The following is a 15,621-nucleotide window of genomic DNA, read 5'->3' as shown; positions in this document are numbered from 1 at the left end:
TAGTGCCTTAAAGCCAGGTCTGATACAGCGGGCCCAGTCTGGAAGGTGTACTGAGAGTAAAGAGATGGAGGCCGAAGCCCCACTAGGAGAACATCATTACTATAACACCCATGAGGTTGGGGGCATGGTGTAGGGAAGGACTGGAGCCACACAACCCCTAAGGCTTTGGGTACCCTGCAGGACACAGTTGGCCAGAGAGGCTCAGCAAGTGGCCTGGGACCAGAAGAGACCAGTGGGGTGCTGGGGAACCCCTGTGGGGGTCCAATTGGGCTAGGGCCACATGAAAGCCCACAGACAGCCTTCCTATTAACATTGTTATCATTCCATCAAGGTGTGGTGGGCAAGAAGGGAATGCACTCCAGGGGCAGAGCAGAGCATGGTTGCAGAGCCACCGAGGGCATCATGGCCATCCCTGGGACCCTGATGTGCTACAACAGCCTCACAATAGTTAGATTATATATATGGAAAATATGTACATTTATTATAATCTTCCAGGTATAGGATCTAATTATTGGAAATTTTCCTTGAATTTGTTCCCTTCCCACTGCTACAGCAGGGAAAATAATTCTGAGGGAGAGGGTCAGGTAACCCCTTTGATCTTTGCTTCCCCCTAACATTTTCCCATGGCAGCCCCCTCCTCCTCTCCTTATTATCAGACCCTGCTGTCTCTGAGCATATGGAAGCAAGGGCCAAATTTGAAAAGTGACCTTTAAATTACACATGGCTGTAGCAATTTGCAGATAGTACCCATATACTTAGTTCACCCAGCATTGATGCATGTTACCTTTTTTTTTTGTGAAGCTGCTGCAAGTTTTTACTTTTCAGTTCAAATTTTAAATTTCCTCTAAGCTTTCAGCTTGCAGTGTGATGCACAGTATTTTACTAACAATTTATAATTTTCTTGTAGAATTAAAGGGAAGCAGAATGAAAAGCAGCTTGGCAAAGGACAGTTAGTACTTTGACACCTCCATGAGAGATGATTTTAGATTATCAGGGGGAGGTTGAACATAATCATTCCCTGGATGTTTCAGTTAAAAATGATTAGAAGTTAACTAATTGCCGGTGCTGCAAATCACATGTTGATCATTAGGTTTCAGAATGACTATCCAACTAATAGGAATAGCAGTGGTTCACTACCCTGGAGTTATTGTTCCACACTTTCTGTAAAACTAGGCAGATATCACACCAGGTCTATTTGATTCACACTGTAAAGGGTTTTTACAAAAAATTAAATGACAAATAATTTTTTCCCCCTTTTTTTTGTCTTTTATGTAAGGCATGCGTAGGGTGACCATATGTCCCAGTCTGGCTGGGATAGTCCTGGATTTCATAGGCTGTCCCAGAATCCATGCTGGTTGCTGAAAAATGAAGCAAAAGTCCTGGATTGGTGCCACTCTACCCACACATCTAGCCTGGCTCCTCCTGAGCAGCAGCTGGAAGCTGGGGAGGTAGGATAGGCTGAGCTCCGCACTTCTTGGCTGGGGTGGGGATTGGCTGAGGCAGGGTGGGACATGGGGACAGGCCACCTGTTTAGGGGGAAGCTGAGATGGCCACCCAGTGCCAGCAGCCTTGTGCCCTGCTGTTGCAACCACTCCCAAGGTCCAAGCTGCGCTGCCAGGAGTGGGGGAGGTGCCATGTGGCCACGCAGAATGGGCTGGCAGAACCCAGGGCAAAGCACAGGGGCTGCTCCCAGCCAGGTCCAGCCTCTGTGCACAGGGGATGGACCCTACCTGTGAGCCTTTGGCTGCATGGGGTGGGGCAGTGCATAGGGGCTTCTGGGAGCCACAGGGTCAGGGCTGGCTGAGTTTAGGTCCCTTGTGTGTGAATGAGCTGGGTGGGACCCTGGCTAGTGCCTTCTGTGGATGTGCGCGTGTGTGCATCCACTTGGGGAGGGAGGAGGATGCAGAAGTGTGTGTGTGTGAGCATGGATGTGCACACACCCCTACCCTCACCCCTGTCCCAGATTCTTACCCCTGTCCTGGATTTCCTTTAAAACAATAGTCTTCTAGTCATGGATTCTGTAGTACAATGATGCAATAAAGAGGAAATTTTTGCAGCAGATACCAGCAGAGTGGAACATGCAGGCCCTATTTATTGGTTTGCTGTTCTGGAGAAAGATCATATGCTTTCCAAAAATGCAGGAGAAAAATGCTTGTCTCCTACTTACTCTAGGAACTTGAACTGGAAATGCAAGAAGAAGTGAGCAATAACAGGGTCAAACAATCAAAGGGGAAAAACTGTTACTATGACATATGTTAAGCACTTAAGCAAAGTATTTCAGGGAAAGTTTTTACAAATTGATTTAAAAATTGCTTTCCTGGCAACAGTTGCAAAGCCTTTTAAAACAAACTCGACATGTTACATATGAAGGCTACCTCAAGGTACAGAACTTGGCATTAGTTCAAAGTCTGTATTCCTTTTCCCACACCCCAACCTATCTTAATACAGAAAAAACATTCTTAATGCAGTTGCAGTTTAATTGCATCTGTATGAAGTAGCAAGTAAGTCCCAGATGTCCTGCATTTCCACTCATTATGAAGCTTCACTGCATTGTAATAGGGTTAGAAAGTATTTTTCTCTTTCAATTGTTTCATTTAGCACTTTCAACATAGGTGTCAAAACCTTGTGTTTGCTAATTAAAATACCTCTTTTTCTTCCCCCTTTCTTTCCCAATTTGAGAAAACAAATTGTAGTTTTGTCACATATTAGCAGGTCAAAGCAACTCCAGTGAGATTTACTTTGTCATTTCAGACCTGGCCTATGCAATATAGTAGTAGTAGGCAATCCTCTATCTTTCTGAATCAAGTTGCAACAAGGGAGTCTTAGGTTGGATATTAGGAACAACTTTTTCACTAGGAGGGTGGCGAAGCACTGGAACAGGTTACCTAGAGAGGTAGCGTAATCTCCATCCTTGGAGGCTTTTTAAGGCCTGGCTTGACAAAGCCCTGGCTGAAATGATCTAGTTGGGTATGGTCCCGCTTTGAGCAGGGGGTTGGACTAGATGACCTACTGAGGTTCCTTCCAGCCCTAATTTTCTATGATTCTGTGATGTATATCTGAGAAAAATCACCAGGACCTTTGAGGTGTATAACTTAGGCAGGAGTATGGAGGAGTAGAGGCTGTCCAAATTTCCCCCCGCACCCCCGTAGACAGAATCCTAAAGCCAGATGAAATCCAGATGTGCATACAACTACAGCCACCAAGGCACTGAACATCTGGAAATTGAAACAGGGTCTCTTATGTAACAGGCAAGGTGTCTACCACTGAAACAACAGCAGATCTAGATAATATAAAGCTAAACCAATAGCAAATACTCTAAGGCCTGATTTCTACAGACTTCTGCCAAAATGGCTATGTTGGTCACCAATATGAAGACACATGATCACTGACTGCTGTGTAGTACTACCAAACAAACCATACTTTTCTGTCTAGCTTGTGGGGCAAGGTTTTACTAAGACAATACAATCCATCCTGTTGCCAGTAGAGATGTATCTGTAGAAGAAGCGTGTTGCCAGTGTCCTATCCCGTCTTTTTGTACAGATAAAATATTGTTAGCATAGACATAGCTTATTCTGATACAAGAGAGACCTTTTCATCTTAGTTGAACAAACTGGAAGGGATTGAAACAATTGAGGTTTATACTTGGATAAGAGGGCATATCTACGTGGGGATGTGAGAGAGAGCTAAGATAGATTAAGTAAAGGTGTGACTTTAAACTGTATTAGCGAAAGCCCGCTAAACCCCTTTGGGGATACTCTTAGTCAAAAATAAAAAGTGGCCTTAGTTCACTTCAGCTTAATCCCTTTTGAAGAGAACAAAGGCCCCTCTCTCAATGACAGCATCCACACAGGAGTTTAACATACTTTAACTAATACACTTTAAAGTCACACCTTCTGTAATCTGCTTTAACTTCCTTAAGTGGCCTCCTCTGCTGACAAGCTCTGGGTTTCTACAGAGGGGATATTCCTATATAATTATAGCTATATAATGAGCAAAACATTCCTATGTAGACAAGCCCAACATGTTACCTGACCACACCATGTCTATAGACCTGGGTTTCAGTATCAGCTAACAGCATATCATTTTTCCTTCTTGGAGACATAGCTCAAGTGAATTATGACTTCACCACTAGCTCCAGCAGAGGAGATGGAAAATTAGGGTAAGGAAGCTTGCCTCTATTCCATGGACTAAGTCCAGACCAGTGAGCAGTCAACAGTGCAATGCCTAGTGTGGATGAGGACAGTCAGTTTGCACTGATGAAACTTACCCTGATTTCGAGAAGTAGTAAACTCAGTCATACAGGCTCTGCATCTGGGTTGTCTCACTGAATCTCCACTGTTAGTTTGGATCTAACCATGACAAACTCCCTGAAGTAGAAAATGTTTGAGGAGGGATCCTATTGCCACGTTATTGCAGTTGCTTTGGGGTGGGAATGAAGGCAAACAGAGAAGCTTCTGGAAGACTAATAACTGGAGGGGTGAAAGGAGACCCTGGGCACACCTAAACATACAATTAATGCTCAGAATGCTTACTGCACAGTAAAATACTGCGGAGTAAGCTTTCCTCAGCAAGGTATCTACACGTGCTCCAGAGGGGAACAGTTCAGTGCAGAGCTATTCCAGCCCTGCTATTCCCACCTACAGCAGCCAGGGGGAGGTCCAGGCTTCCCCAGTTGTGACTTCTGGACTAGCAGGGGCACCAGAGTCAGGCCCTGGTGTCGGGGGTGGGGGGGTGGGGAAGGTGTCCCACTCTGGGGCAGCTTCCTCCCAGCCCTGTGCCTGATCTGCAGAGCAGGGCATGGGAATAGGAAAAAGTCCCCTCCTTGGCAACTTTTTCCCAGCCTTGATTGGATTCCCTACCTAGCCAGGGGCTTGCTGCTAGCTGCCCCTGGCTGAATGGGGATTCCCTGCCCAGCTTGGGGCTCACTGCTAGCTGCCCCACCTGTGGGACAGGTCCTGACTGCTCCTGGCTGAGGAGGGAAAGAAGAGCTGCCAGATGCTGCTCAACTCCCCACTCTTGTGGGAAGCCAGGAGCCCTGCAACACCAAGATAGGAAGTGGCAGAGAGGGACCCTGTCCCCACACTGATCAGTTCCCAGCTTCTTGGGGGAGCCAGGAGCTGAGCAGTGCAAGGACTGGGCCCCCTGCTGGTGTGGCTGACTGGGAGCAAATATGCTTCCAGTCAGCATCTACAGGAGCCCTACTGCACATTATCTACTGAACAGTTAGTTTAGTACCTGTATTTACAGATGCTGGCTAACTGTGCAGTGAACTTATTTACTGTGCAGTAGCTTATGAGCACGGTTATGTGGTGTACAGTAATTAGTCTGCTGTGCAGTAAAGCGTCTTGGGTAGACTTAACCCATTAGCTTTTGGAAGCCCTTATGGATAGGGATTATTTCTCCAGGTATGGCTTTCTCCTGCTTAAAGAAACAGTTTGACTTTATAAGTAGGGATCCTCATGAGATTCAAAAGCCACAAACATAAAATAATCCTTTCACATATGTCCTGGACCATCATAGCTACTACGTCACTCCATCCAGGCTTAAAATAAGTAATTTGCTGAGGTTCAGGAACATGCCTGGCACATCACGTGCTAGTATTTCCTAAAAGGAAGAGTCTAGAACAATGAAGCGGCTCAGACACTAACGGTCAAAGTTACTGAAGCCAAGGCTTCCCTCTGCTCTTTCTTTGCATGTTCTTCAAGGGAAATGACTAGCTCCAAAGGAAGAAATGAATCTAGCCCTGTCCAAGCACTGAGAAAACATACCTCTCAAACCTCCATTGATTGATCAAATTTGGTCCTAAGTATTTATTATTTCATGAGTAAAGTTCTTACATTTATAGTGGTGTCATTCCTTTGATAACTCCTTGGTTCTTCCAGTATAACTGGCACAAACTCTTAGCTGCAGCCCACCAACCCTTTCCACAATGCTTTTCTGAGCTCTGATGAGGAGCACATCTTCATTTGTCTGAGCCAAGCCTGGAAAGGAGGCAGTGAGGCTGCCCTGAGGGCATGCCCAAGAGAGATTTCTTAGCAGCTAGGGAAGCTCTACTGCTTCATTTTCCGAGTGTGACCCAAGGAAGTGGAAATGGATGTGTGTAAGTAGGCCTCTCAGCAGGGATTTCAGGAGAACTAGACATGCATAGAGTGCAATTTGTGTGTATGCACAAAGATGGCTTTTGTGCTACCCCTGGTCCTGGGTCACCTTTATGCCAGTCTCATTGCCAGTATAAGTTAGAATAGCATTAAGGTGACTCAAAAGTCAAGCCTACACTACAAGTTCTGCCAACATGGCTACATAAAAAAAAAATACATCCCACCCTATAACCTATGCAGCATTGCCTGCAAAACTGTTGGCATGGACATGGCTCTGCCAATTGAAGTGGGCAACTGTGCCCATACAGCCAGCACATGCTACAACTTGACTAAAGTGCAGAATGAACAGTGGAGCCTCCATATGCACTGCTGGCTGCCAATAGTCCAGTGATTCTCAACTAGGATGCCAAAGAATCCCAGAGTACACTGAGATCCTTTCAAGAGTGCTGTTAAGTGCCACATGATGTTATTGCTGTTAGGTTAGGTGCACAAACATGAATCACAAGAGAAGCCCTGGAATTTCAAAGAAGCATCCATAGTGTCAAAGACATTCTGAGCTGTTTTGGTCTTTGAGTTCTTTGCAACAAAAGAATTGCAATTAAGAATTATTGGCCAGCTTTAAGATATTGTCAGTTCTGGGAAGTGTTAATGAAAGAAAAAACAAAAGCTGTACATTTTTTTTTTTTACCCAAGCAATATTGTTGTGAACAAATATAGATAGTATCCACCCACAATTCCTGCTCAGTGATGAGAGTCAGGGCAACTGTACAACTACTTAAATGAGTACATTTTGTTCACTTGAGGTCCCAAGTATTAGCCTTAAAAAAAGTCTTAAATATAAATGGGTAATGAAGAGCAGAGTGACCCTCCAACATCTAATTGTAGGCAAAGCCTATTAAGTTTGGCCAGCCCTTCCCTATTATAAAAACCTGTTTCCACCTGCTTACCACTTTGCCCAGTGTTTGTTTTTTTAGGGGTGCAGGGTGGGGGGAGAAGCGTTCATGTTTTCCTGCTGAATGTCTGCCTCAGATTAAATTTTTAAAAATTCAACTGAAGGATTCTGCTGTTTGAGAAGCCAGAATAGTAATCAATTTTGCTGGTCTTAAAAAGTTCTTATGGATTTCTGAAAACATTAGCAAGGGCTAGTCCGACAGGCGAACCTTTTGTTCTCCCCATGAAAATCCACCGAAACTTCATTAAGCCATTGAAGAGTCCCATGTAATTTATGGTTGGGGACATCCTAGATTATAGCAGCTATATGCACAAAGTATACTTCAGGGATGAGCATGACTTTCTTTGTGATAACCTCTCCCTCTGGGGTACACATCAGTTGAGGTGAAGCAACCACTCACCTGAGCAGACTCTCCCTTGCTCTCACAGTGACAGTCCCTACTGATTCCAGGCAGCCTGGAAGAGGAGTGGGGCCTGTGAGGGCAGGGGGAGCTAATTGTGACACAGAGCTTCAGGTGAGACTGTGACTCTACAGGGGCAGTGTGAAAAAGGAGGAAACTGATCAGGGCATGAGATGAGGAAAATCAGTAGATGCAGAAGAGACTAATTCAGACTTCCACCAGCAGACTCAGCAGAGACAGGGAATGAGAAAGTGGAGGACTGCTGCTGCAGAATAGCTAAGTGAGATCTGGACTGAAAGATGCAACCTTGCAGGAAGAAGGGGCAGGACTAGAACAGGGAAAGACTGAAGACTGGAGGGAGTGGGAAGGTGTAGTTCTGGTTTGAGGAAGAACCTATGCCCCCTACATCCCATTCTCACATACCACCTGGAATGAAAATGTAGGGATTAACCCTGAACCCTACAACAGGCCCATTCTTTACATTGAATGCAACAGGGTTGCTATAGGGGGAAAGATAATATATAATTTAAGGCCAGGTTTTGCTACATGGTTTTGTTAGCAAAGGCATATAGACAAGGAGCATGGGGGAGAAAACTCCTTCTGTTGGCATAAGCTATTTCTAACATGGTGATGATGTCATAGCTACAGAAGCTATTCTAGTAGGAACAAATGCAAGGGCTACTTGTTATGTATCACACAAGAAGATTGTGCAGGCAACCATGATTCTATTATTTCCTAACTTGCAAGTACTTGACCTTGACAATACCTTCATAGTACCCTTTTAATATAGTTGGTGTGTGTGCATGTAGCAAAAAGAGACTTGAACCCCTCTTTTGAATCTGGTTAACTAAACTGGTTTTAAAAAATGGATTGAAGTGAACCTGGTGCCATTTCTGTTTGTAAGGTAGGTCTTCATTATAGGTTTAACCAGTTCACAAAAACTACCCTCATTCATGTATGTAGCTGATTGTTTTCCCACAATGAAGAAAATTGCTCATGTTTAAACTCAGTCACAAATTTGCACTCTAGCACAACTCTTTTTATCCATAAATCTTAAGGTGCCTTACTAAAAGCAGGTCTGTCTGACTGAGTACCATTTACAAGAATGCTCCAACAACTCAGATGTCAATATTGCAGCAACATAGGGACATCTGAAAATGTAACCCCTTGTTTCTATTTTATAAATGCATAAAACTGAGAGACCAAGAGAGCTGCTGAAGGTCATACAGCAGGTTAATAGCAGTGGCAGACAAAACATGTCTCCTGATTCCTGTTTCCTTTCCAAGAAAAATAAATGGAGGCCATCAGGTTAAATTGCAAATAGCATACTTCATGTGAGTAACATTTTATTTTTTAAAATATATTTTTAAAACATATTGTGTAAAAGAATTAGGATTCTCAATAATTTATTATTTACAATAGCAAATTCTGTTTTACTGTTATTATACATGTAGCCCTAGAGAGTCTGCAAAAGGAGAGGGGCTGTACCAAGTTCTTCAGGATCAAGCCAAAGTCACTGTAGAGATAACTAGCTCAAAATGCATTCTTCGCAGTTCATATCCCTTTAAATTCATGCTGGTAATTATGTGCCCAAATGTCTGATGAGAGGTCAGTGCCCCTTCATGCAGGTTGTGGAGTCCTCTTGGCTTAGTTTGGGATTTCTGAGTATGCAACAAGATGAAACCCAAAGAGAAGTTCACACTGCACGACTTGGCAGTTAAGGGGCTATGGAGTCTGATTCTGCTAACTCTTACACTGGTGTAAATCCACTGGTTTCAATGGGATAGCACCAGTATGTAGCCAGCTTAAAGGAAGATTAGAATCTTACTTAGTAGGTGAGTGTCAGTGGGCTATATATTTCTTCATTTTTCCTATCTTCTTTGCTTATGTTTAATTCTCAGGTCAAACAGATCTTCAAATCTCAATATCTCATTTGTCTCCTCCCATCCTATGAAAAGTAATACCCGAAGGTCATGATCTCTCTGGCATACACAACTGTAAGCACTGTTCACATTTCCTAGTTCAAGAGAAAAATCATATCCAAAAGGTCTAACATGCATATCGACGATTTGTAGCTTTCTAAAACTCTGAAGTCATTCAGGGTACCAAATTACTGTGTACTTTCCAGTCCAAGCCACCAACCCATCTGCTACATAATTTCCAGAATGAGAAGTCAGCTCTCCGGTGATAAGACAAAACCCAAGGATTAAAGTAATCAGACTGTGTGTATTTCCTGTAGGCACTCAATGGTATATGTGACATTATACTGAAGGCACCAGTTATCCTATAATTGAACAAATAGCAACCTATGAGACCTGGTTTAAGTGACCACCCCTAGAATCTGGCTGGTTTGGGAGTTGGTCTGTCTTCTCATAAATACTGGGTAGAGGTGCACTCGAAACATGTGCAGACAACTTCTGGTGGTGCCTTATAATAGAAAGCAGCTAATAAAGATAGATGTTACCACAAGTTGCACGGTATCAGTGATCCCTGGTGCCAAACTAGAGCAAGATGTTTAATGGTTCTGTCTGAGGTTGCCCTGGGCACTGGCACAAAGATATCCTTGAATCCAGGTAGTTCTATGATCTATTCCTTTCACAGAAAAGGAGTTGATCAGTAGCAGTGAAGCATTTAGCTCCTTACGAGATATTTTCTTGAGTCACTGCGGAAGAGCATCAGTCTCATAGAATATTCACAGCCACTCCGCTGCTGGTGATCTGAATTACAAGGCTCTGTTCATGGAAGTGCAATGCAATGCAATGGGGACATCAGAGCCTAGGACAGAAGTCGGCTGCATGTTAGCTGACTGGGTCTCTGGACTGCCTCAGTCCAAAATATCGGTCTCAAATGGAACCAGATGATAGTATGTCAAATTGGTGACATAGGCTGCTGGGTCATCACTGTCTTCCAGCTCTGAAGTAAACTCGCTGACATTTTCAAACCTAAAATAAAGGGGGAGGGGGGGTAAAAAGAGAAAAAGCATGAAATCATTTGCGTACAGTTCTATAACATTGGTCAGGAATAAAAAGTATGGGGATAAACAATCACAGACAGTGGGAAAAGAGGCTGAAAAGCTGAAGACTGATTCTAGGGAACACTGAGGGAATCATTAGGGAAGGAAAATATCTCCAGACAAAAATGTCTTCTCCATTTGCACCTCAGGCTAATGTTCTGAATAAACTTGACAAAGTAGACTTATTTCACATCAGAGTAGGGTAACAGCAGAAATATTTCTAATGGTTGTGGGAGCTTCCTCCTTGTGCTGGTCACTTGGAAGGAGAGAGATCTTTCCACAGAGCCAACTCTTCTTCCAAAACCTCAGTGAGTCATTCTGTTGGACCACTGCTTGTACCTCTAGGCCACCTAAGAGGCCCACAACCACAAAGGCAGTTTGTGAAGCCCGGATACATTGTAATTATGTTTATTTAATACATCAGCCAGAAGAGTCCAGTGCCATTTTCAAAACTGTGAAACGTTACTGGAGGTAGCACATCAGAGAGAGGAGAATTAAAAGGAGCAGCTATGTTCCCCCATCCCACAATAACAGTAAGTCTGTGTCTTGTAAACCACAGCAATGAACAGGAGGAGGAGTTACTTTTTTTTTCATTTTCCATATTTCAAGTCAAATTAGCCAAATCAAATTCCAAATCCAAGAGTCAGTCCAGAGCCATAAGTGACCCCACTACTGGCAAACATCCTCCAGCCCCATCTGGGGTTTCAGATGTTTCCAAAACCCTTGGTAGGCATCCTAATTGCAGGCCCAAGGAGGCTTGGGGTTCACATGCCCCAGAGTTTGCTTGCTCTTAGCCATAAGGCCCCAGAAGCAAGCTAGGGAGGAGTCTCCTATTTCCATAAAGTGGGCATAAAGCCAAGGTTAACTGTATTACTTATGTGGGTACTATTTCATGCCAGCAGAGAGGTCTTCCCTGGGTGCAGCTAGGAAGTCACCATGGTGATCATGGTATCTCCCGTGCCAGGCAAGCATAGGACTATGCTTGATCTGAGCTGACAAGAGGCTGAGGAGGATGAGTTACTTTCTTGCTTGCCCTGAATAAAATTAGTAAGATCTAACCCTCATAGTACAGTGCAGTGCTCAGATGGAAGCAGTACATTTTCCACTGCCTGTTAGCTCAAATATTTACCTAAAAGCATTTCTATGAAGCTTTTTCACCACTGAATGCTACTTATCACCTATGACTCTTTCTGACATAGCACAATTTCTCACGAAGCTCAGGTAAAGTGCATCACACTGAAGCTGGCCCAGATCAAAAGCATTAGAGCCATTTTCTCTTCCCTCCAAAAAGGCTGTGTCCCCAGGAAATCTTTCCCATCAGGCAATTTCAGAGAGCACCGAGAAGATCCAGTGAATGTTCACTTGCCAAGAGCGGCTCAAACAATCATACGGCAATAACTGTACACAAAGCACTTAAGAAGAATCTCTGTTCTCAGTGTCTCAACAATTCACTTGTCACTTTCACAGGGGAGTAAAGTGACTCACCCTCACTTGCTTTAGCAGCTGCTGGTACTGAGGGAAGGAAGCTAGCAAGTGAGCCCTGGAAAAATGAGTCATGTAATCAAGGCCCAGATCCTCTCATTTCATTCTCACAGCATTTGGCAGCTACTCTGAATGCCTCTGTTCCTAGCACACGGAGGACAGAGCCTGCATGGGATTTGTTTTTCTTTTGGTTTTGAACACGGAGATATATTCCTTTCAGTGCAGAAATAATCCTCTCCGTTTGGCTTCTGCAATACGCCACAATGTTTAATTAATACTAGTGAGACTGAATAACTACAGTTTCCACCTGGGTCCTTCTATCCCTTCTCCACTTCCTATATAGTTTTATTGCCATCCTCTATGCACATATTTTAGATTTTAGAAATCAAGAAGTGTCCTCCTTCTCAGTGGGCATGTCCACACCAGACATTTACTGTGGAGCTGCCTAATTAGCTCTGCAGTAAACCTTTCCACGTCTAGACAAGTGCCTCTATTATGGTACACAAAACTAATAAACTCTGCAGCAGGCTAGTACTTGCAAATACAAGTACCGGCCTAATGCAGTTTTTTTATGCACAGCGGCGCACATGTAGATGCTGCCCGGCTGGCATGACTGTGCTTCAACACGAAGGCTGCCTGCTGGCTAGCCCTGCCCTGAAGCACCCTCAAGTACCAGGTAGCCTCTCCGCAGCACGTCAAGCTGCTCCAACTGAGCTCAATGTGCTGTGTGTGAATAAACTCCAGAGCAATATACTCCAGAGTTTTTTGCTCCACGGTGCACATTCAAACAGCATGCCAAGAAGCAAAAAACTCTGGAGAAATAAGCTCCAGAGTTTATTCATGTACATTAATTGCACATGTAGATGTGCTCAGTTTCTCCTTGTTTGGTGCCTTCTGCACTCTCTACATACCCTGGCATTAGAGATCAGGAATTCTCTGAGATTAGAATTTTTGGGGTATCAGAAAATATTAATTTGTTAAAACCAAAGTTTTGTATGCAATATGCATGCCAGCTCTGACCAGGATAGAACTTCTGGGAAAGAAAGAATGCATGTACAAGCATTACCTTACTGCCCTATGATTAGGGGACTCGTTTGGGCTACAAGATACCACTCTTTCAGTCCATTCTATCTCAGTCAGGCCAGGGACTTAAATATCAGGCTCTATTTTAACCACAGAAAACTGACTTTTCTGTAGTAGGCAAAGCTCTTACTCTCCACGTTCTGATTTTTGATAAAAAACAGGAAATGTTTTTGAACTGCAAACACTCTTGCAGGCTGGGAAAACAATTTCCTGCCCAGATCTAATTACAGGACCTGCCTTGCAAGGGATGTTTTCTAACAGCTCATATTTTATAACGTCTCTTTAGACAGATATCATTTAATTCACTGACGAGAGATTAAGTAGATGGAACCTGAATTGCTTCAGTATAAAGTGGATCATCACATCCCTTCTGGTCTAATTAAACTTGTGTAACTGAATAGCACAACTGCAGTCATCCCAACAACCTCATCACAGATGACCTAAGGGAAGTGATTTCAGAGGTGACACCAAAGATGCAGGGCAAAGAAGCAGCAGTGGCAAGTTTTTACATTTAGTTTCTTTTCCTTCTAGAAATATCACAAGTTACTTGCAGGAAAGCTCTAGAGACTCCACTGCACTCTGAAACGTGGGTTTTCTTGTCTAATATACGATATGAAACACCAAAATGTGTGTGTTGGGGGGGCAATTATTTTAATATTCTACTAAAAAATAGGTATAAAACTTTTATTTAAAGTGAAAGACTTTAAAGTGTTCCTATGGAACTGAACCCAGTTTGAAGAGACTGTAGCAGACAGCACAGCAAAGAAGTGAGATATTTCATGTGCCCCTGTGCCGTTGTGAACAGGTATTTTCCGAAACAAAGATTTCTGAGGTAATAGTTCTTCAAACTGTTAGTTACATGCAGAAAACTTAATTATCACATTCCTATTCTATCCTCACTAATTATTCCCAAATCCCTCCACAGATATATTACCTTACAATGGACATATTTTTCTTCTCACTCTAGGCGTGTGTACACATTCATTAATGTGCTGTAGACATACGTACTACCTTAACGCGTACTATCTAAAACACTGCTAGTGAAAAAAGTATAAACAAGTTCTCCTCATGAACACAAACATAAATCCAAAATGATGCCACTCAAGACCCTGGAGTTACACTGGTGTAAGGTCATGGTGAGAAGAGTTAGGTCCAATCTATTACATTTAGATGCTCTCTATGGGTAGATGTTAATGCGAGAAGTTTATATTTCAGGCAACATTCCAGGAGTCTTGACATTATCTTGGTATCTCTCCCTAATATATTTCCATATGCAAAAATTTCTGACACAAAGCTTGGGAGGCAAGAGACATTTAGAAAGCAGCACAACCAACTCCACAGATTTCATTTCCTATTGTTGGATCAAGAAACCAGAGATGTCTAAATAATCGCAGAGGAGGATCGGGTCTACAACAAAACCAAATCACAGTATATAATTGACATATATTTAGCACCTTTCTACTCCACTGGGCAAGTTTCTGTCCATTTTATCCACAACATTTTTACTGACTTCTCTTCTTTCATTTTCACTGTCTTGACTAATGTGCAGTTCAATGTTTTCCATTACAAATATTTAAAATTCTTGAATATACAGTTTCCTGTAGCTAATTGATACTGTTAAAGTGAAACATCAATCAGTTGGTATGACAGAACTCTGCAGGAACAAATTTCCATTAAAAAAAAATCTGTTGATATTCTCATCTACTCAAACTCTATTTGAAAGCTTTATTGTTTGCAGTGTCTGATCCCCAAATTCCCACAACATGCAGAAAATGGAGTCAAAATTACAAAAAAGATTTTCTTTACCAAGAAATACATTATTTGCCACCTTGGAGCAATATGTACCTGTATATCAGAACACTTCATTTTGCCACAATTTAGCTCACTTTAGCTCTAATGAGTTAAGGAGATTTGTCCCTTAGCACCTATCACCCTACAAGTTGTGGTACCCCAGTTAAGATCCCCTACCCTAGAGAACCACCTCTAGTCTTTCTATCAAAGGATGACTGGTCCCCTCTACAGACAATGATTTCCATGGGGAATATTTTTCTGCTGAATCTCTGGAGCCTAGAAAAACCTCAACTGGATTGACAGCTGTACCAACCCAGGTCTTACATACAATGGCTGGTGCATTTACCTGGCTATTAAAATTGTGTCAAGAAGAGATTATGATAAAGGTAACAATGGACACTATTCAGGAATAATATACAACATACTATACACTTACAAGTGTTCTGTTGCATCTGTATCCAGGTGCTTGTCCTTCCCATTCGGTATACTGTGGTCAATAACGATTGTTTCAGTATTAGCTAAACAAAAGCCGTTAGATCGCATTATTTCTGTTGGGGAAAAGAAAGAAAGAGATAAAATGTTGGAGGTGAGAGATGGTTCCTGAAATAAGGTGGCAGAGTGCACATACATCTGGCACAACTGATGTTATGTGACATTTGGACACACGGAAGGGGCACTAAATATCCATGCAAGCCAATTAATTGAAAACATATTTTAATTTAACAAAGACCTGGGCCCTCATACTGGCTTCATCATACTGGCTTCATAGCCATTTACCACCTAATCCCACCAGTGCTTAAGC

The 15,621-nt window shown here is 42.9% G+C and overlaps 1 protein-coding gene across 1 annotated transcript in view; it reads right to left on the bottom strand.

Moving 5' to 3' along the window:
• Positions 1-8,779: 8,779 nt before the first annotated feature.
• PXDC1 (PX domain containing 1) overlaps positions 8,780-15,621 on the bottom strand; it is a 35,205-nt gene continuing 28,363 nt past the window's right edge. Inside the window, exons 4-5 of the mRNA XM_090039358.1 lie at positions 15,256-15,367; positions 8,780-10,392 (exon numbers count right to left, since the gene is read on the bottom strand). Coding sequence (XP_089895484.1) covers positions 10,275-10,392; positions 15,256-15,367 — 230 coding nt within the window. The 3' untranslated portion in view covers positions 8,780-10,274. The remainder of the gene's footprint in view (positions 10,393-15,255; positions 15,368-15,621) is intronic.

Source organism: Crocodylus siamensis, chromosome 3 (genome assembly GCF_052110815.1).
Source record: "Crocodylus siamensis isolate JL-2025a chromosome 3, ASM5211081v1, whole genome shotgun sequence".
NCBI classification, from domain to species: domain Eukaryota; kingdom Metazoa; phylum Chordata; order Crocodylia; family Crocodylidae; genus Crocodylus; species Crocodylus siamensis.
Note: the sequence above shows the minus strand (reverse complement) of the source record. Positions and strands in the feature narration are given on the sequence as shown.